This window comes from Mustela putorius, unplaced genomic scaffold (genome assembly GCF_011764305.1).
Source record: "Mustela putorius furo isolate JIRA1106 unplaced genomic scaffold, ASM1176430v1.1 tig00000083_pilon_pilon_pilon, whole genome shotgun sequence".
NCBI lineage: Eukaryota > Metazoa > Chordata > Mammalia > Carnivora > Mustelidae > Mustela > Mustela putorius.
Genome location: NW_025421273.1, coordinates 45,819,303 through 45,841,446, shown reverse-complemented (window position 1 = coordinate 45,841,446; position 22,144 = coordinate 45,819,303). Strand labels below are relative to the sequence as shown.

The 22,144-nt window shown below is 46.3% G+C and overlaps 1 protein-coding gene across 2 annotated transcripts in view; it reads left to right on the top strand.

The window, feature by feature from the left end:
- The first annotated feature begins 258 nt into the window (after nt 1-258).
- Nucleotides 259-22,144, top strand: part of BEND4 (BEN domain containing 4) — a 32,585-nt gene continuing 10,699 nt past the window's right edge. For both annotated transcript variants that reach the window (XM_045076915.1, XM_045076919.1), the window contains exons 1-3: nt 259-847; nt 8,184-8,750; nt 20,708-20,799. In XM_045076915.1, coding sequence (XP_044932850.1) covers nt 361-847; nt 8,184-8,750; nt 20,708-20,799 — 1,146 coding nt within the window. In that variant the 5' untranslated portion in view covers nt 259-360. The remainder of the gene's footprint in view (nt 848-8,183; nt 8,751-20,707; nt 20,800-22,144) is intronic.

Here is a 22,144-nt window from a genome sequence, read left to right as displayed (position 1 = left end):
CGCGCGGACCCCACGGGCGGCGGCGGCGGCGCCAGGCCCCGCCCCCGCCCCCATTATCATTAGCAGATATTACCCTAAACACTTGCTCTTTACCTCCTTTCTCCCTCCAGGCATTGGCGAGGCGGCCTGTCAATCAGCGCTCGGGCGGCAGCCCCCCGCGCGGGGGCTCAGCGATGCCAGCCTCAGCGACAGGCGGCAGTGGCGGCGGCGGCGGCGGCGGCGGCGGCCCAGGCACAGGCACACACCCTCCCACACGCGCGCACTCGGGCAGAGCCGGCGGGCGGGAGGCGGAGGCACCCTCCGAGCCCGGCGCCCGGCGGGGAGGGGGCGTGCGACCGGGGACCGGCCCCGAGGCGCAGGATGGAGGAGGAGATGCAGCCGGCGGAGGAGGGGCCCAGCGTCCCCAAAATCTACAAGCAGCGCAGCCCCTACAGCGTCCTCAAGACGTTCCCCAGCAAGAGACCGGCGCTGGCCAAGCGCTACGACAGACCCACCCTGGTGGAGCTGCCGCACGTCCGGCCGCCGCCGCCCCCGCCGCCCTTCGCGCCGCACGCCGCCGTCTCCATCAGCAGCAGCGAGCCGCCGCCGCCGCCGCCGCAGCCGCCGCAGCAGTTCCAGGCGCAGAGCTCCTACCCCCCCGGGCCCGGCCGGGCCGCCGCCGCCGCCTCGTCGTCGTCTCCATCCTGCACGCCCGCCGCGTCCCAGGGCCACCTGAGGACTCCGGCGGCCCCCGCCGCCTCCTCATCCTCGTCCTTCGCCGCCGTCGTCAGGTATGGCCCGGGCCCGGCGGCCGCCACGGGCAGCAGCAGCGCGGGCAGCGACGGCGCCAGCCTGGAGCTCAGTGCAGGTACCGACCAACTCCTGGGCGCAACTTTCCTTCCCGCCCGGCCGCGGGGAGGGGTGGGGGCCCGGGCACCAGAAGCTGGGCATGGCGGACGCCGTTTCGCGCGCGCCGGGCCCGGCGGGAGGGCGCGACGGGAGCCGGGCGAGCGCAGTCCCGGCTGAGAGAGAGTCGGGGCGTCGGAGCGCAGCCCCGAGGCCTCCGCGCACCGGCGGCAACTTCTAGAGGATTCCGCGCCGCCGCGTGCGGAGCTTCCGACGGCGCGCGCGCCTCCTAACAGGTGGCTCCGCGCTGGGATCCGGCGTGGCTCCCAGGATGCGGGACGGTGGCGGTCCGCGGCCCGGCTCCCTCGGGGGAGGGGTCGGGGAGGCAGCCTCGCCGCCGAGGTCGCGCGCCGGACACCCCAGGGTGGCGGCCGCGGCCGCTCGGGGCGAGGCAGGCGCTGCTTGCGCGGCGCTCGGGGACGCCCTCCCTTTACCCTCGGCGGCTGCACTTTTTCCTTCCACTTTTCCTTTACCTCTCCTCTCCGCTGTTTTTTCCTTGTCTTTCTCCTTCCTTACCTTCCGATCCTCTTTTTCACCACCTCTTTGATGTACTCTTACTCTGCCGCGGTCCACTCGGCTGCCTCTGGGGCTCCCTTTTTCTTCTTCTGTGCGCTTGTGTTTCCCGTGCGCGCGCGGTCCCTGCTCGGCGGCCCTCTTTCCCTACCCGTCCCGGAGTCCCGGCCGGTGGGGGCAAGAGAGCGGGCTCCCCTGCAGCGGCCAGGCGGCTGGACCTGGCGCTGGGCGCTGGCCCCTGCGGCGGACTTTAGGGAGAGGGACGTCTCGCCCCTCCCCCCAGCCCAGGGACACCCCTCCCCGGGGCGCTTGGGACCCGTCGTCCAAGCCCCCCCCCCTACCCCAAGCCGGGAGTGATGGGGCTGCAAGGCGCCTCCGGGGCATCTGGGCCCCAGCTCTGACGAAATGCCTGGTGGGGAGCACCCCCAGGGCACGAGGTTCCTCTCCGCCTGGAGCCTGCAGGAGGGCCCCTCCGAAAAGGCTGCTCTCCTTCGGGTTAGGCTCCGGGGAGGTGGGCTGGTAGAAAGGCCTTAGCCTGGGGCCTGCACCCAAGGGCACTCTGCGCTCCCTCGGGGCGCAGAGCCACGTTTAGCTCGCTCCTGAGAACGAAAAGTTCCTGCTCTGGGCCTTGTATGGCATTTTAGAGCCCTCCAAATTCGGCATTTCGGTGGATCCAAGGCTTTTGTCCTGATGAAAATATGAGCATTGTCTCTAAATGAGTTATAGATGCCTGAGCTAATGTTCTGTTGTTTGTCAATATTTTGACGCATGAAGGATTGGTTTTGAGAAAGAAAATCTAATTACAGGTAATAGTGAAGACTTGTTCTGTCCCATCTCTCACCGATTTGGAGATGTTTGACGGCTTCGACTGAGGTTCTTATGTAGGGGTTCTTATTGTCTGTGGCTTGGTTTGTTGTTGGGTTTTTTTTCCCCCAGTTGGTTTTGACCTGATATTGTGTTGCGTTTTTATGTTCTTGTTAGCCTACCCACCCACTTCCATTTTGTCCCTTCTTACTCTTTTGCGTTCTCCCCTTTGAGTAAGGTTTGTGTTCTCTCTCTCTCTCTCTCTCTCTCTCTCTCTCGATTTGGACTCTTCTCTTCATTCGTGCCCATCTTTATTCCCTTGTTCTGCTTTATCTTTGTTCTATATGGTGTTTGGGTTCTTTTCCCCTTTTCGATGTTTTGCCTAACCCTTTGCATGACCTTAGTTCCACCACGTTCAGGGGGGGGGTTCCCCCCTTTTTATCTGCCTGCGAAGTCTTTATAATCAACCTTTTGCTTCCTTTTATACACTCTAAATCTGCCCCCTCGTTTCCATTTCTCAGCCATAGTTTTAACCCGGCTTTTTCCTGCATTTCTCTTTTCTACACCAGCCACTTGCTGTCCTTTTCCATGCTCCTTCCTGCTCTGACAGTGTCCTTGCTGTCTTCCATTCACAAGGAGTTTGTTTTTCCTTTTCACCTTGTTGTGAATGTGCTCTTTCAGTGTTTCTTCCTAGTTAATTTTGTCCCGGTTAATTTTGCCAGGTGGACATCACAACATCATTGCGTCTAAAAGAGTGAACGGGGGCTTTGTCTGCTGCCCCATCAAACTCCCTATATTTTTTATTTCCTTTTATTCTCAAGGCTGCTGTTGCTGCTCCTTTTTTTTCTTAAGGTCATAGAGAGGTAAGCTTGATAGCACCAAGTACAGGATGCCATGTGCTTGTTGGAAAGATGGGAACTGGATGGTGGGTTTCTTCCATGCAGTGAGGAAAATGGTCTGGCAGGGGAAAAAAAAAAGCCATGGTACTAGACATCATGAATTATGGTCCTAATATTAGTCATTGATGGACAAAGCCATCTCTTAACAGGCACAGAGATGTGAGTGGCCATCAGAGGGACAGTCACCTGAAGAGCTGATTGGCTCTTTGTGGAACTAGTGCTTCCACTTTGAACCAATGAGCATGCGTGCAGAGACAGACACCATTTAAGCATACTGGAGAGGGGGCTGGGGAGGTGGTAAGTTGCTTGTTGCACCCTCACGAAAGTGTTCTGCAGCCTCTCCAGCTAGCTGGTAAACGGAAAATAGTCAAGACGTCCATGTGATAAATCAAGTCAGAGATAGAAGAGAGATAGCTGAGTGTCCAGAGTAAATGCAGGGAAAAGATGAAAAGGTTGAAGTGAATCTTATTTGCCATTAAGAGCCATAAACCATTGAGAGGAGAAATATGTGATTAAAAATAGATTTTTCAGCATTCTTATAAAATCTCATGAAGAGTATAATTTTCCTTAAAAGGGGTAATATACCATGGTTTTAAGAGCATATTTTTCCTCTGTGGGAGGCTTAGAGTTAAAACCCACGTAGATCTTGATATGCAGCCTAAATTTGGCATCAGGAAATGGGAAATTGCATCTTTAAGCAGAGTACAATCAAAAATGAATTACAATAAATCCTATATAATTGCATAGGTCATTCTCTTTAATGAGATTTTATTAACCTGACTGTCAAGCTTTTGAGTCAGGCAGATATTTTATCTTCTTCAACTGATAAAAGTGTCAGCTATAAACCACCATATAAATATTCATAAATCTACACATCTGTGGCAGCCTATCAGCATCATTCTTTTGGACATTAAAAGCATTCTAATTACTTTCTGTCTAGCAGAGCTGAAATGCTGCCTGTTATAGTATGTGCTTGGCAGGCATGATTGCTTTTGTTTGCCATCACAAATAGCAGCATCCTATTTTATATACCGATGGTCCAGAAAATATTCAGGGATTGACTGAGCAGGATGAATATTAGGAAGCACCATCTGGTTTTGATAGCACCGAGTATATTAACTCATCTGTTAATTTTTGACACATCATTGATTTATTTATTTAGAAAAATTGCATCCTGTTTTGCTGTGTTGATGTTTGCCATTATGAAAAAAAATTGGATGGCCTTTTTTTTAAAAGACATAGTTCATTGATTTAAGACAAGGGTGATGCTCCCAAAGATGCTTTCATTTTCTAACTTCTATTTTCTATGCCATGAAGTCCTCTCTTCAGAAGTTATATTAATGTTTTAAGGAAATCATCTATTTTGAACTAGCTGGAAATCCTTTTGGTAGATAAAACGTATGGATACGTGATAGTAGATCACAAAAATTTTTTTCTGCTTCTGCATTTTTCATATTAATATATTTCACCCTTCGCTGGGCTAAAATCAAAAGGTTACCGCTAATCTCGACGACTGTGATCTCCTTCCTGGTAACAGAATACTCTTGGGTATAGGCTGTGATGGACAAATTCCATTCAAGGCTTTACTTACAAAGAAGGACATTGAAAAAGGCGCCTGGGTTTGATTGCTGAGTTCCCATCCCTTATTCACTTATCAGATTTAGGATGGATTAAACCACTTAAAATTTAGAAGAATTTCTAGAAATGAATTTTTTAATTAAAAAAATAATCACGGGTTCAGATTTTGGAATCAGACTAGGCACAATTTGCAACATGATATTATCCCAACAGATTGCACAGCAGAGCAAAATAAATTACAAGTGGTCACTTTACAGTGCTTCATGACTGTGATTTATTAACATTTTGCAGTGTTTACTTTTAGAGAATTTAGGAATAAAGTAGGTAGTGTTAAAGCCCCTTTGTAAACTGTTGACTTTGTACTTCCTTGCCATTGCTTGCGTGGAGCATTCTGTAACTAGGGGGGGAAAGCAGTTAAAAAAAAATTCAAAATACATGTTCACACTTCGCTCAATTAAGAATCATGGGTCAGTGACCATTCGATTGTGTTCATATGAAAACAGAACTTTTCTCCATTTCTTAGCGTAATGGGCATTGCACAGTACTTGCATTTCTAATTATATTCTGTCTGGAAAGCTAAAGTATTGCTGGCTGCAATATGGAGTAAGTAGAAAGATGTGCTGTTTTCTGCCAAGTGTAATAGTAATATTTTTCATCATATTCTTCCACGTATTGATGTGAAAACACTATTTCAATGTTTTAAGTTACTAAAAAGAAGAGAAATTCAACTTTAAGGCTTACAGTTGCTATTTTTGCATCTGTCAGTTCTCAGAACAAATTCAGAATGAAGCATTTTTTAAAAACTGAAGGCAAGAACTGTTTTATGGTTGTAGCTACTCTCTGATATTCTGATCGCATTTTAATACATTATCTTCATAATGTAGCATATTACATAATGATTTTTTCTCAGCATATTACAAGTTTATCCTTCAATTAAAAAAACAAATCATGCTTATCCCCAAGTCAGAATTTTTTTCCCCTTAAAATGTATACCCTAATGTGATTTATCAATATGATGAAAGCTACTGAGTGTGCCTTAGGACATGGAACAAATATATTCAAGCAATTCTTTATAGGCACTTCTATTTTAGCCTTTCTTTTCATATTTTGCTCCTTTCATCAAGGTTATGTTAGAAGTGTATAGGATGTAAATCATTTGGGACTGTGCTGATTAAAATGCAAACAGTAAATACAACTTCAGGTCTGGAATGGGATTATAGGATTAAAATGAATGGAAACTGCTAGTGTGCTAGAATTGAAAATTCCCAATCAATATCATCCTTTGATTTTTACTAATAAAAGAACAAAAACCTGGAAGTGAAGATGAGAATGCAACATCATCTTAAGTCATCCCTCTTGTATGGTTCAACCATTTACTTTATTTGGTTTGGGTCAATGTAAAGAAACAACACCCACATATCTGAGGTCTTCCCCTATTACTTTTTGGTTTAAATCGTGAGCACAGTTCTTCCCTTCCACCTGGCAGGGCGCAGAGGCATCAGTTCCAGCAAACATGCTGCCCATATCCACATCCCTTTTTCTCCCAGAAAGCGAGTGGACTGTATCCTTGCTGCTGCTTCAGTGAAGTTCCCAGCACATCAATCAGTTCTAGCCTGAAACTGTACCTGACATCGGGTTCTTTCTTCAGGACTCAAAAATCATTGTGTAAAAAAACAGACCTGTACCTAATATTTGTGGGATTTAGGACAAGAGTGCAAATTCAGGCCTCCATACCATATATCTAAATAATTAACTAACTGTTAAATAAAATATGTTCCATCCACCTATCCTGCTAAATACACCTTCTTAATGACCAGATTTGACTTTGGAGTTTTCAGCCAGCCCATGGCCTTCTCTCCCCACCCCCAGCTTCATCTTCCACTAGGAGGAACCTCACATACACAGGAATGGATGCCCCAGTCCAAACTTCCAGGCTCTGGCACCATGGTCTGTCTGTGGGAGAATGGCTCAGGGAGGAGTCCAACACAGGCCCTCGAAGCAGTTTGAGTAAGGAGTTCCTGGATCTTGGGTACCTCACCATGGGGAGAGGGTGGGATGGAGGAGGACGGTTAGGGTACGGGCCCCCCTGCCTGTGTCTAAGGGCAGTATTGGTCCTAAGAGTGGGAAAGCTCTGGGCCGGGAAGAAAACAGCCTTGTGGACTCGCAGCCTGCCCAGAGTGCTCTAGCCACCCCAGCCAAGGATATGTGAAATGCTCTAAAGTAAGACCTATTCGTTTACAAGAGGCCCTGCATATAGTCAGTATATACTTTGCTGTCCCCAGAGAAGCCCTCAAACATCTCACCATTTTTCATTTTTCAAGTTTATTCCGCCCCCAAATACAGCTGATCAACATGGTCAGAGACAGCAAGTAGCTAGTTAAATTTCTATCATAAATAGTTGCTGGCATCTCAGATCTGCAGTATTTTGTGGCCATTATCCTGGGGAGGGAGGAGAGGAGAGGAGAGGCGTCCGCCACCTCCACGTGAGCCTTAGAGAGCATCGCTCTGTTTTTATAAGTAGTCCATTCTGGGAGGTGGTCTGGAAAGAAGAGAACGTACCTTGTGACATTTGCATTTGGGGTAAATTTTCAAGACCCTCAGACAACACGAAAACATGTTTTCACGGTTTGAGGGGGTTTTGCTTGTTTTTCTAAACTGATTGCTTTCCACTTGGTTTTTAGTTTTCATTGACTGACAATTCATATGCTTTTGAATACGTTTCTGTGAACTAACCATCACTCTCGACACATGCCATTTTAAGAGACTTGACAATCTAATGGAAGAGGCTCTAAGGAGAGACACTGCTGCTTTCCGCATGATACTGACACAGATTGGCCTAAACATGGGCCCTGACGAGAAATCCAAGTTCACAGATAAATGACAAGAAAGCGTAGTGAACACAGATGTTGGCTAACACGGTTTTGCTTTCGGGCTTGTCATCGTTTGCCTTATAGGCCACTCTTTGTTTTACCTTAGATGTCTAGTGAGCTCTTCAAAAGGACTTATCTTTCTTCTCCAGTTTGCATCTGGGAGCAACGTACTCTCGGCAGGGACCGTATCAGCTGATTAATAGCAAGGGCATGAGGGCACTCCAGAAATAGAAGTAATGATTGCTGTAAGCCCTCCTATCAATGAGGAATTGAGTCGGCAGTGACTGGCTCGATTCATTAGAGTAAGGATATTAATGAAGCCAAAGTTGTGGGTTCAGACCTGTGCAGGCCAGTTAATGCCACAGCGATGGAAATCTCTATGTGGTGCCCAAAGACATAGTCTTGCCATTTCCCGGAGGGAGGGGCTGGGGAAAACTCTTCAGGCACCCCTCTGGTTGCAGAATGACAGAAAGCTAATGCATCCTATCTCGTCCCCTTAGTTTGGGATGGAAAGTAGAAATACATATTTTTAACATTTTTGAATGGTATGCTCAACACTGAGGCCCTCACTTACCTACCCCCTTCCCCTTGTCTTTGGCTATCCGTCTCTGATGTGTCTTTTCATGTGTTTCAGAGAGTCGAATGATCTTGGATGCCTTTGCCCAGCAATGCAGTCGAGTTCTTAGTCTCTTAAATTGTGGAGGAAAGCTTCTGGACTCCAACCATTCCCAATCCATGATTTCTTGTGTAAAGCAGGAAGGCTCGAGTTATACCGAAAGACAGGAGCAGTGTCCCATCGGGAAAGGGGTCCACAGTCAGACCTCTGATAACGTAGATGTAGACATGCAATATATGCAAAGGAAACAACAAACTTCTGCCTTTTTGAGGGTTTTCACTGACTCCCTACAAAATTACCTGCTCTCAGGGAGTTTCCCGACTCCAAACACCTCATCGGTCAGTGAGTACGGCCATCTGGCCGACGTGGATCCTCTGTCAACCTCCCCCGTGCACACACTAGGTGGCTGGACCTCCCCGGCGACCTCCGAATCCCATGGTCACCCATCTTCTTCCACACTGCCAGAAGAGGAGGAAGAGGAGGAAGAGGAAGGCTACTGTCCGAGGTGCCAGGAGCTGGAACAGGAGGTTATTTCCCTGCAACAAGAAAATGAAGAGCTCAGACGGAAATTGGAGAGCATCCCAGGTACCGTGCCATTTTCCTTGCAAGCCACCTGCAGATCCTTCCTTTCCGTTGTCTCAGCTCTGTGTGTGTGTGTGCGTGCACGTGCGTGTGAGCATGTGTAAGTATCTATTTTTCAGTTTGGCGAGCAAGGGACAAAAGTTGGGAAAAACAGGCACGTGCACGGGGTGGCCTTCACCTTCCAGTGCCAAATGGAAATTTCAGGATGAACTCCCAGCCGTGTCCTATCTATGTTTAAGTCAGTTGTAGGCCTGGAGACCACTGTCCTGTTCAATGATGTCTCTAACCTTGTAAAAATGATTCCAGACTTGATGGGAGAATCCAGTAGGCCAAGTGCCATGAGCCTGGGTTTTCATTAAAAAAAGTGTTCCTCTCTTTTACAAGCAGCTTTTGTATTTTTAAAGACTTTGTTGTATGTGTTTTATTAGTAGTAGAGAGTAAAGTGGAATGTTGCTTTCAGAGGGAGGATGTGAGTAGAACTAAACAAGTGGTCTCTTCTGTTCCGTTAATTTCTTGTCACTCTTGTTAGGTTTCAACAGGCATGGTCTCTTTTTAGCATGCGGGCTCCTCCTTAAAGTTAATAAGCAACTGTAAACTGAAAAGAAGAGATTAAAGACAGACCAGTAATTAAGCTGATCCCACACTATTTGTGCCCCCTGGCGATGCAGGCATTTCCTGCCTCTTAGAGACACTAGATTTGTGGAGTAGTAAAGTCATCTTTATGGCAAGATCTTCTCTGGGCTGCAAAGCCTTTTTTTTTTTTTTTTTTTTTTTTTTTGCTATTTAAAAAGCGACCGATTTTGCTTATGTCTTTGAATTCATTTCCTACATGTCTGTGACTTACAAAAGATGGTAAGATCATTAGCTAGAACGGTAACTTCAAACCCTTTCCTTCATGCAGCCCATTGATAAAAATTTTTGAACATATATCCACCAGTGGACACATTGATTGGTTAATTACATACATGTCCTACTTCTACTAATATAGTGTGTTCAAAATAGGATGTATATAACACATTAAAATTTTTACATTAAAGTTTTTAAGGCTGATACATAAACGTAAATAGAAAGTTTGTTCTTTTCCTGACTCAGTGTCTTTGAACCACCCAGTTTGGCAGCTGACTTAAAAAGAAGGAAATAGTGAAGACTACCTTCTTGATTATTAGTACACGTGCAAAACAAAAACAAAAGCAAGCGTTAAGAATTGTCAGATCAGATATTTATTTTCCTTCCATCCCTTGATTTAAAAGCTTTCCCAAATGGACCAGAGTTTTGGTTCAGAATATTTCGGAATTAGATTTAGTGCAGTTGTATTGTGAGGGAGAAGGAAGAGGTGAAGTTAACCCTTTCTCTCCCTTTGCACTTGAGCCCTGGGGTTAGATAAAAGGTCAGTCTTCCCTTGCCAGGCAGACAGCGACCACAGGAGACATGGGTCGAACTCAGTGCAGTGGCCACAGAACTCCACTGAGTTCGCCCAGATCCAAGAGAGGGGGCCGGAGCTTACACGCTGTGGGAGTTTACAGCTCTCAGAATTCCACAAATTATGGTTAATTAACTTGGAGTTTTATCCCCAAAGGAGTATTTTCCATCTTACTCCCCATCATTCCTCTTTCCCTGGGGGAGAAAATAGTGTCCTGGAGATCAGTGAATTCTAGATCCTCACATCAGCCATCCAGAACTGTGGCTAAGAGTTTCACCGTGCGAGGACAGGTAACAGAATTGTCCAGAGTGGTGATGTCTAATTCCCAGTCCTGAAAGCTCGTCCTCAGCAAATACCAAGTAAATTTGCGATTGATCCTCCTCCCATTTATCTGTACCAGGGGAAAAGTCTGTCATGGATAACTCCTTGCTGAGCTGCCACTAATCACTGTCTCTGTTTCCCCGAAAGATGAAGATGCTGCAGTTTCTTGAGCTTTCTAGGTGGTCCAATATTGAACGATACTTGTTGAAATTAGGCTGTGGTCACCACGGTTAGGGTAAACAGTCCAGCCCTGTTGAAAGCTCCCTCCTTAAACTTGAGTCAAAAGCCATTTCACGTGGAGAACTGTGATTTCAGTAAATAATCCATACTGAAACCCAGCTAAATGAATGAAAATCAGTTTGTCTGGGTGCCTGGGTGGCTCAGTGGGCTAAGTGTCTGCCTTCAGCTCAGGGTCTCGGGATCAAGCCCCGAGTCAGACTCCCTGCTCCGTGGAGAGCCTGCTTCTCTCTCTCTCACTGCCCCTTTCCCCACTCGTGCTCTCTCAGTCTCTCTCCCTCAAATAAAATCTTTATGAAAAAAGAAAAAACACTGAGGAGGGTATGTGCTATGGTGAGTGCCGTGAAGTGTGTAAACCTGGCGATTCACAGACCTGTACCCCTAGGGCTAAAATACATTATATGTTTATTAAAAAATTAAAAATAAGCTAAAAAAGAAAAAAATCTGTCAGTTATGAATAGAAAAAAAGTAGCATAAAATTCAAGAAAAATTTACTTATTTAAGGAGTACACGGGTGGCTCAGTCAGTAAAGCCTCTGACTCTTGATTTTGGCTCAGGTCATAATCTCGGGGTCGTGAGATCGACCCCTATGTCAGGCTCCAGTTGCTTGAGATTCTCTCTCTCCCTCTGTCCCGCCTTTCCTTCCCTTCCCTGTGCGCACACACGCTCTCACTCTCTCTTTAAAAAAAAAAAAAAGATTACTAAACTCATGTACTCATTACATAGGGATGCCTTAGCATTGGACATCCAAACATGTTGCTTACAACGAAAACCTGAAGCAAAGGCATCACTGCCCCCTTCCCCATACTGCTCAACCTCCGTCTTTGGCTAAACAACAGACCAGATTGTGGGTGATCACCTACGAGTCCACCTTTCACTCCATTAGCTATAAATTTGGGGGAAGGGGACTGTTATTTATAGACAGCCATTTGAAGAAAAGTGTAGCAAGTAATAAAGTAGATAAAGTAGTGAAAAAGAGAAGTTCAAAGTAAAAAGCCATCTGGTTTTATACGTAACAGGAGTGCTTTGCAAGCAGTAGTTCTCCTGGATAATTTGGGATGCATTTTCTCTAATCGTTGTCAGGGTTTCCCAGTGGTTCCAGTAGGCCTCTGTTGTTCTAAAAGCCAGAGCATTCCCAGGGGAGGACCGGGGACCTGGGACCTTCCCGTAGTAGAAACCACCCGTGTGTTGTGAAATGGCTCTCCTTACAGCCAAGCAGAATGGATGAGTACAAAGGAGAAAGTGGCATTCAGAGGAAATAGGGTTAAAGAGAAGATAGGGACGCCTGCCCCAGGTCAGAGCTAGGACACTGATTTTAGTCCCTTCTCGGCTGCTCCGAGTTGTGCTGTTGAATGACTTTGAGATTCCTGGTTTCTTAATTTTTGGTTTTTTTCCTGAAATAAGCATTCATGCCTGGCAGCAGTTCTAGAAGTGGGACTTCAAGTGAGCCTATTAGAATATAGAGGCAAATTGGCTCCCTGGGCAGCTATGAAAGGGGACAGGAACGTGCAGACCTTACCGAGAAGAAAGAGGTTGGGGAAGGTGCTCTTCCCCCACCACCTGACCGGGCCTGGGTTGCTGTATCCTGTGTCAAGGAGTCAGCAAAGACTTGTTGATTGCCAACCACATGCAAGCAAGGGCTCCTGGACAAGAGTCGTGTGACTTGCCGATGTGGGCAGTTAAATATTGTCTCCTCAGGGAGGAGCCTCAGCCCCAACCTTCGGTGTTACATTATCACACCAGAAATCAGAGAGTCCGTTGAAAAAATTTTTTAGAAAAAAGTGAAGGTAAGTTAAAAGCAAAAAGGCCACAGGGACACTGGTGTGGCTCGGTCAGTTAAGTGTCTGCCTTTGGCTCAGGTCGTGATCTCAGGGTCCTGGGATGGAGTCCCACGTTGGTTCCTACTCAGTTGGTTCCTGCTCGCGCGCGCTCTCTCTCTCTCTCTTGCTCTCTCTCCCCCTCTGCCCCTCTTCCTGCTTGTACCCTTCTTGTGTTCTCTCTGTCCCTCTCTCTCTCACTGTCAAATAAATAAAATCTTAAAAAAAAAAAAAAAAAAGTAAAAAGCCACAGAAGGAAATGATATTTGGATCAGGAATACGAAAAGCTGAGACATTATTGAAAGAAGGAAGATGTTGGGGAACTGTCTTCCCAGAGAAGGTGGCAGGTTAGGGCCAGCGCCCTGGTTTAGAAAGCTTGTGGTCAACACGGGGTGAGAGAGCTCCCGAGGGAGGGTGGATGTAAAATCCCGTACCTCATCTCATTTAAGACCCCACTGAATGCAAGATGCAACAGCATTCTGTATTCCACTAAAAAGGAAAAAAAAAAAACACGCTGCAAATCATAATTGTCCCTTAGAATTCTCTTTGAACAAGCAAATATGAAAAAATGTGGGTCTTAGAATCATAAAATGTAATTTTAGAAAATAACTTCCAAAGTAAAATAATTACGACATGTTAAAAATACCTTGAGACGTTCTAAGTGCCGAATATACAGAAATATACTACTGACATCATTAAAGGACTTCCTACTTTTTAAAAAGCACATTTAGGATTATCTCAATTTATCTTTACCTCTCCCAACAAATACTAATTTTTCCACTTGATGGACAAAGAGGTTGAAATCAGGACAGGCAAAGCCTGGGGCAGAGCTAGAGTTATAATCCAAGCCTTTCGACTCTAGATGTAGTTTATTACCCTTTTCACCCGAAAAATACAGTTTGCACAGTTCATTGTAGTTACTTTCTATAAAGTCACTGTCGACACTGAATTAGCGAATCCTGAAGCGTCACCCCTCGGGGAAATACGGAGCTGGGTTTCTGAGGACCTCTGGTCACATTTTTTTCAACAGATTGATGCATATTTATGTATGTTTTTGTTTAAAGAGACTAATTTAATAGCGTTGTCGGAATAACACAACTCAAAGCCAGCCGCACTGTATCCTGCTGTGAATGAGGCTTACCCGACCCATGTTTTCTCCCTGAGGCTCATCACAGCCTTCCTGCACACGGGAGCACCAGACAGCCCTCCAGCTCTGCGCTCAGGGTCCCATTTAAATGGCAAGCCCACCAGCGAAAAGCCCACAAATACGAAAAACATGGCACACGGAGAGATCATTTGCTACAGCGCAAGAGCTGAAACAGGCAGAGAGTTCCCTTGTCCGACCTCAGCTGGGAGAGAGCGCATCGGGCTGCCGGGGTTTTCGGTGACCCGCAGGTGTCTGCCAGAGCCCCACGTGCGTGCGTGGGCACAACGCTCTCAAATGCATGGTAGCAAGCTGGCCAGCTGGAAAGCGTGGATCATGAGGATGGACTACTAACTTGAGGGTACAAACCAGAAAACTCACCTTGGATTAGGCAGCCCTGATCCTATTAGTCCACAGTTGTCATTTCCTAAGAAGATTTTAAAAAGATAAATCAGGAATGCCAGGTTTTTGGATAACTAATTTTGCAACAGCTAAATCCTGGAGTGAAAGCAGCTTGGCCATGCCAGGGCCCTCTCACCAGCCCCCCGCTCACACGCGTCCACGAGGGCTTGTGCAGAAACATTCAGGGCAGCTTCAGGTCCGCAGAAGCGTGGGGATTCTAAGGTATTCTCAGAATACCCAGGAGTGTATTCTGAGTAAGAACCTGGAGCAAATGATAGGAACAGAGGAGTGCAGGATTGAGTTCTCTTCATTAGAAATCGGTAGAAGTCATTACAACTCTTGCTAGGGCCGTGAGATGGAGGGAGACAGAGCGATGTGTGGGGAAAGAGAATGGGTTTGGAGTCAAACCTGGGTTTGGATTTCTGCTATTTACTCCCTATGGTTCTTGGCAACTCCCTTAACCATTCTGAGCCTCAGTTTCTTCTTTCTGTACAGTGAAGTTAATAATACTGTTGGAACGTTGGAAGTATTACCTTTACTAACTAGCAAATGAGGGTCTCCCAGATCTGCTAGTAAGTTCAACAAACAGCAACTTTAAGGGAGTGAGAGAAACTGTCCTGCACCCAGTAATACAGAAATCTTAAGTGGTATCCTTCGATTTTAAGTAGTAGTCTTACCGTGTAAAGAGGTCAGCACGCAGCCAGTTACCCGGGTTAGCAACTTCAGATGCACCTGTCACACTTAACGTCACGTCAGCCTCCTTCTGGACTCCGCCTCTCAGATGCCCATCACTTTGGGTTCCTCCTCTCCCCACTCTTCATCCGGGCCTATCTCAGCATGGACATGTGCAATAGCCACTCACCTCTTCTCAGACTCCGGTGTCTCCCCTGCTGAAAAGCCCCAGATCATCCGTGGCTGACAAGCCTCTACAGGTTTCACATGGTCTGTAAATTCCAGCACCCATTATGATACCTGGGGACCTTCGCTTCATGATTCTTTTCCTGTCCCTTTTTGGGGACTTGACTCCCAGTTCCCACTGTATGCCAAGCATTCCAACGCCAGTGGACAACTGGGGATTCCTGAGCAGCCTGACACTGGCTTCTGGTCTTCTTTTACTCTTGCTGTTCCTCCCAGCTCAAGGACATATTCTCCTTCTCCCCACTTGAAAAACTCCTGCTCATCCTCCAGGACCCAATTCAGCTGACTGTTGCCTCTGTAACAAATTCTTCCCCCAGTTCCCAGGCAGGACTAACCACTTCCCGTAGTACCTCATGCATACTTCTGTGATAGTGTTGGGGAAGATTTTTACTCTTTCTATCTTTCCCGAGTGTCCTGATAGGAGGAGAAGCAGGCTGTATAAGCTCGAGGACAGAGATGATGACACATCAGCTGTGTGTCCCAGATCTGAGCCCTGTGTCAGGCCTGTTGTGGCATCTCCACAGGTCAGTGAAATTCCACAGAGACGAGACATTGTCCTAAGCAGAAGCATAATGGTGCCTCTGTAAGGCTGAGGACTACTGAAAGCTTATGGTTTATTTCTACATAGTTACAGTTCAAGAGCTTAGACTTTACAGACACTATGTGAAAAGGGCACTTAAAGATGATACAAGCGCATAGATGGCATGGTAAATAATTTCAGAGGATGGTAAATAATTTCAGTCTCCCTCTAAAATCATAGAAATGGTGTATTTTGTAAAAACAGTGATATAGCAAAGTAGAGTAATTAATGCTAGAGAAGCCCTGATCAAGATTTTAATGTAATGATCTGCAGTGAAAATTAGATCCTCAAGACCCAAGCATCCTTCATGTGGGAAAACAGAATTGGAGCAGATTTCCTGGGAAGAACCTTCTAGTTTTTACTTTCGAGTCTAACAACGAAGTCACTTAAGTGACTTCCAAAGAATTCACTAGGCTCCTACTCGTAAAATGAGACCAGCCTACGTTGGGCACTGTTTACTGGGCACTTTCTGCTTTACAATAACTATATACAGTGGGTAATTATCCCCATTTTACAGATGAGGTAACAGAGGCTGAGTAACTTGCCCAGAATCAGACAGTTCCTAGTGCCAGAGGAAGTACATTAAGGAGAAAAAAGTACCCAAGAATTACTTTAGGACCCATTTCCACGTCTTTCTGTCCACTAAGTGATATTTACTGCCTGATAATGTGTCGAAGACCCTGTCTGTGTGGCTTTAATGACCTTAACCCTGACTGTGACGCCATCAAGCCATCCAGGCTAGGGGGCCCGTCTGTTTCTGAGAGTCGCGCATTCATCTAGATGTCTTAGATACCCAGTGGAGCATTTGTAACCCATTTCTCTCAGGTTTTATTGACACCAAAGGTCTTCCTAACTTGCTTTTTTCCTCCCAGTCATTCTGCTCTTTCCCAGATTCTCTGATGTGTGTTCTAAAATGCTATTACGGGGTGGGCAGGTAGTAATTATTGATATCAGGATTGATAGTAGGAACATTTGAGGTACCTTTCTGTTCTCCCTTCCCTTTAATAGATGTTTTTACGGTTTTTGGTTCCTCAGGTAGTGTCTCGTTAAACCTGGTAGGTGTATCTGCCTTTCCTTTGCAGAGTGCGTAAGTGAGTAGATGAAACCCACCCAGTGGGCCTGAGTAGTAGCTTCTGCATCAGCAAGAGTGATGTGCTTAATATTCAGAACGAGCATGAGGACGCAGTTAGATGAGAAGGCGTCTGGGATATAATCAGCTCCTTGAGGATCCTGCTGCTCCTTTGCTGGGAGCCCTGACCTCACTGTCTCATCCCTTGAAAGCCAAAGGCGCAGTGTCTGCCCTGGACTGCAGGAATCCTGCAGAAAGCCCAGGCCCCTTGCTCCTCATCTCCAGGGGCCCCTGAATTCACTGGGAAAGTCCGCAGCATGTGCACGGAGCCACGGGCTGACAGGACAGCAGGGCAAAAGGACAGGAGGTTTTCCGTGGTTTTCTTCTCACTGACCGGGGCTTCTCCCAGGAGGCTGCACGATGTAGCTGTGGGTCAGGGTACTGTCTTCCCTGCCACTTCCCTCTTGAGTAGACCCCCCTGTCTCTACTTTCCATACTGACTTTATTTTTCTTTTCCTCAGAAAGGTTTCATTTGATTCTGCAGCTTCCCATGTAAAAATCTGGGCAGCCCTCCAGAGAGCACAGTAGGGAGTGACGTTCCAAATATGTCACTGCAGGGACATGCTCCAGCCCTGTCCTGGGCAGGGCCTGGAGGCCTCTGCCTTGTGGGGACCAGGGCCAGGGACGTGCAGGGCAGGACCGGGGTAGGGACCCGAAGGGATGACTCAGAGGCCCCGGCACTGTGCCCAGTGGCTGTTTCTGTCTTGTATCTGCCTAGATATGAGCTTTGTCTCGGCCTCCTGGCCTTTAGCCTTGTGCCCGGATAGCACCCTGCAGGACCCACTTGCTCCTACCTCAAGTAAATGCGCACAAAATTCCGTTTTCTTCCAACATTTGAATCAGCTGGCCTTGCTCATCGCTTAGCACTGCTACCTAAATACTGGGAGTGTGGAGAATGGGAGAGCTGGCCTCCAGGCCTTTCCAGGGCTGTACAGACAGCACTGAAGGTAATGTATGCCAAAGGAAGGGGAGGCAGCAAATACATCAACATTCTTCAGACAGCTTTTAAATTATTATTATACATGCCCCCTGTAGAAACTTTTTAAAACTGGTTTACCAGGATTGGTGGTAATAGCTACCATAATCCTATTCCTAAAATGTAATCATTGTCAATTATTATTATTAACACTTTGATCTATTTCTTTCTAATCTCTTTATGTATATAATTATTCATAACATAGTTGAGGTCATGTTGAATATTCAGTTTTATAAGCATTTTAGTGCTTCATTTAAACATTTTTTCATAAAATTCTTTTTTTAAGATTTATTTGAGGGAGCGTGTGTGTGCATGCAAGCAAGGGCAGGGGAGAGGGAGGGAGAGAATCTCCAGGCTCCCGCTGAGCTTGGAGCCTGACACGGGGCTCGATCTCAGGTCCCTGAGATCATGACCTGATCTTGAAACCAAGAGTCGGCACTTAACTGGCTGAGCCATCCAGGGACCCCTTCATAAACAACATCATGACTGTAAAGTATGTGGATAAGGGGTCAAAAGATGTTTCATTCAAATGCTCATCAGTCAGCAAGTTATTTGCAAATTTTACTAAAACTTCCAAATTAAATCCAGAGTAATACCTTGCCCGTGTCACTTGGCAAACATTGGCGTGTGGACAGCTGCGTTTGGTTCCCACCACAAACCAAGAAGGACAAAGTGCTGCTGTTGGGAACCTCACGCACAGCCCCAGGGGCAGGACACCAGACACAAAAGTTTCCTGGGGTCCCACAAGCCACACAGTGAGCGAAAACCCAGAACTCAAGCAGCAGACAGCTTCGTGTCTCCACTAGCTTCTCAGGACCCCTGCTTTCCCCCACAGTTAATGCCATTAACAGAAGATTCATTCTTTCCTGCTGTGGTGTCAGTAAAATGGATTAGACCTTTTTTTCTTTTTCTTTTTTTTTTTAATTATTTATTTATTTAAGTGATTAATTAACATACATTTGTTTCAGTGGTATGGATCTGTGATTCATCAGTCTGATATAACACCCAGGGCTCATTACATCACGGGCGCCCTTCTTAATGTCCATCACCCAGTCACCTCCCCCACAACCTCCCTTCCATCAGCCCTCAGTTTGTTTCCTAAGATTGAGAGTCTCTTGATTTGTCTCCCTCTCTGGTTTCGTCTTGTTTCATTTTTTTGTCTCTTCCCCTGTGCTCCTGTTTTGTTTATTAAATTCCTCATATCAGCAAGATCCTATAATACTTACCTTTCCCTGATTGACTTATGTCACTTCGCATAATACCCTCTAGTTCCATCCCCGTTGTTGCAAACAGCAAGATTTCATTCTCTTTTATGGCCGAAAGTATTGCATTGTATATTGTGGTGTGTACCACATCATCTTTGTCCATTCATCTGTCGATGGACATATACGTCCTTTCCATAGTTTGGTTACTGTGGTCATTGCTGCTGTAGCGTAGGGGTGCATGTGCCCCTTCAGATCCCTACATTTGTATCCTTGGGGTAAATGTGGGTTAAACTTTTAAAAGGCTGGTGAAATTAGAGGTACTTGACAGGTTTTATTGAACTTTGCTTTGACAAAAGGCCTACTCCAAACTGATCATCTGTATGCATGACTTCTTTTCATTGACTTTCTCGTTGTTCAGCAAATGCTTCTCCAATTTGAAGACTGTGTTCAAGGACTGTAAGACACAGGTCCAGAAGGATGGTTATGTAAGAAAACACTTTTTTTTTTTTTTGACAAAAAGAAAAAATTCTTAAGCTGATTATACTTGGTGTCATTCATTTTCTTCAAAGGGACGTTGATGTACGTTTTGATTGGTTACATTACAGTGTGATGACACCTAAAAAGTCCAGCTTTTCAACAGTGTGGACAAGAATGATAACCTCTGTTTACCATCTTTAAAACGAAAAAAAAAAAGTGAGAAAAAATGGAGAAGGCAGAAAGTGATACTTTAAATTTGGGGTTTAGATTAAATATTTGTTATTTTCTGTAATGTGACAAAAACAGCCTAAGAAAATCCACAGCTGAGACAGATAGTGGCAATAATTCCCATGAATTAGGTTATTGACTAAGCTACCAAGACCTTTAAAAGCCATTAGTTAATACTGCTCGTGAAAGGGCTCTAATAGAAATCTTAAGATGTAGGAATTGTTTATGCAGTGGTACAAAAAATGTCAGGGTTCCATGTTGGGTTAATACCTGTTCAGTTTTATTGTAATTATTCAGTGAATCTATGAGATTGAGCTTCAGAAAATTAGTGCAACAGTTAACGAAAGATACTGTAACTGAATCTGCACGGGGCCGGCTCCGTGGGAACCCCGGGCAGCTGTGTCCACGGAGGGAAGCAGGTTTATAGCACAGGGCCCTCCTGCTTACTGCAGAGCTAGGAGTGAATCCGTCCTTAAAAACATGTATTGTATTATTGATTTAAAACTGGTGAAACATTAGTTTGCAGTACCCTGATTTTAAAAAGCATCACTGGATGCTAATGTTACAGCTTGAGTCAAAGAAAACAAGAGAACATCTCTTCTGTGAGTGGTTGTTGACCCAAATTCATCTCAGAGTGACTGTGACTTAAAAGTGTTCAGTGGGGGGCACCTGGGTGGCTCAGTTGGTTAAGCAACTGCATTCAGCTCAGGTCATGATCCCGGAGTCCTGAGATCGAGCCCCACATCGGGTTCCCAGCTCCAAGGGGAGTCCGCTTCTCCCTCTGACCTTCTCGCCTCTGATGTTCTCTCTCACTGTCTCTCTCTCAAATAAATAAATAAAATCTTAAAAAAAAAAAGAAAAAAGTTTTTAGTGAATTGTGCTGAGCCTTAAAAACTCTCCCCAAACCGTAGCATCTGTTCTATATTTACAAACTGAAATAACTACGGATGTCAAAAGAAAGAAGATTCCGTTTCCTTTAGAAAATAATCTTTTTTTTTCTTTTTTTTTTTAGAAGTTTGCATCAAAACTCTTTTTAAACCTCGAAGCCTCTCATTTTCTTGTCACAGAATAGCTCCTGTGTAATTCTCACCCTTTCTTGCCCGCAGTGCCCTGCCAAACCGTTCTGGATTACCTGAAGACCGTGTTACAGCACCACAACCAGCTCCTGGTCCCGCAGCCCGCAGAGCAGCCCACCGAGGTAGGTGTCTGGCAAAAAGGGAGATGTGGGTCCCTCGAAATTTCCTTAAGATGAAGCTTCTTGATAGCGTACAGATCCACCCGAGCACGTTGGCTAGTGAGACACAGTGTTGGCTTCCTGAGGTTTGGGGTTCTTAGTACCAGTGGGGGGAGGGGAGAGCGCGCATGTTCCCAAACTCCCCAAGATTGAACGCTGTATGCGGACGGGGGAGATAAAGAAACAGCAGTTTGAACAGTGGAGACCAGTCTGAAGGCTTTCTTTCGGGAAAGGCTGAAATGGAGACACCAAGCTGCCCTTCTCTGGCAGAGCCAGTGTTCCAGAAAGCGCCTTGCTCTCAGGCACCTCCCACACCGAGTGGGCTTCTCGAGTGTGAGATGGATGTCTTCTGGACACTGGGCTCCAGAACTTTTCTTCCTCTGGACTACAACAGAAGCAACCATAGTCTCTTCCAAAGTGCAGGAGCGATGACCTGTTCTGAGAGCGGCAGGTCAGTGGAAACATGGTACATCCCTACAAGATTCTCAAGGCTCGGTTTGGAATATGTGTTACTTTCATCTTACGAATTTTAGAACCTAAATCCAGTTAAAGAAGGAATTGCCTGGGTTAGGAACATCTTGGACTGATAACAGTAGATAAGTTCTTTTCTCGTAGTTAAGTTTCCCTCCCTTGGCAGGGTGAGTCGTTCGTGCTGGTGACGGCAGGCCGTTGACCCTCTCTTACCTCACCATCACGTAGCCTTCCTCACTCCGTGTCTATTAAAACCATCTCGGGGCACCTGGGTGGCTCAGTGTGTTAAGCCTCTGCCTTCGGCTCAGGTCGTGATCTCAGGGTCCTGGGATCGAGCCCCGCATCAGGCTCTCTGCTCAGCAGGGAGCCTGCTTCCCTTCCTCTCTCTCTGCCTGCCTCTCTGCCTACTTGTGATCTCTGTCTGTCAAATAAATAAATAAAATCTTTTAAAAAAAAAAAAAAACACCAACCATCTCAAGGCTCCATCCTCGTGTGTACCACTTCACAGATCCAGCAGCAAACCTACTCTTCCCACCCTGACCCCAGGCCTCCCCTGCGGGAGAAGTATGAGCTCTTGCTCCTTTCCACATTTCTGCATGTAAGAGAGACCGCGGGATGGAAAGGCGGGAGCCAATCTGGGATGCATTGAAACCCTCTTACCCCCGGGTGCAGCGTGAGACCTGTTTGGCCGTCACTCCCTTCCCCTGAAGTTTGGAGAAGCTATTTCGAAGGTCTCTGTGCCTTTCCTCCAGCCCCCATCCCTGGTCCCACCACCTTCTCTCTTGAATTTAGCCAAAAAGTAAGCGATACCAAGTTGAATCAATCCAGTGAATTCTGC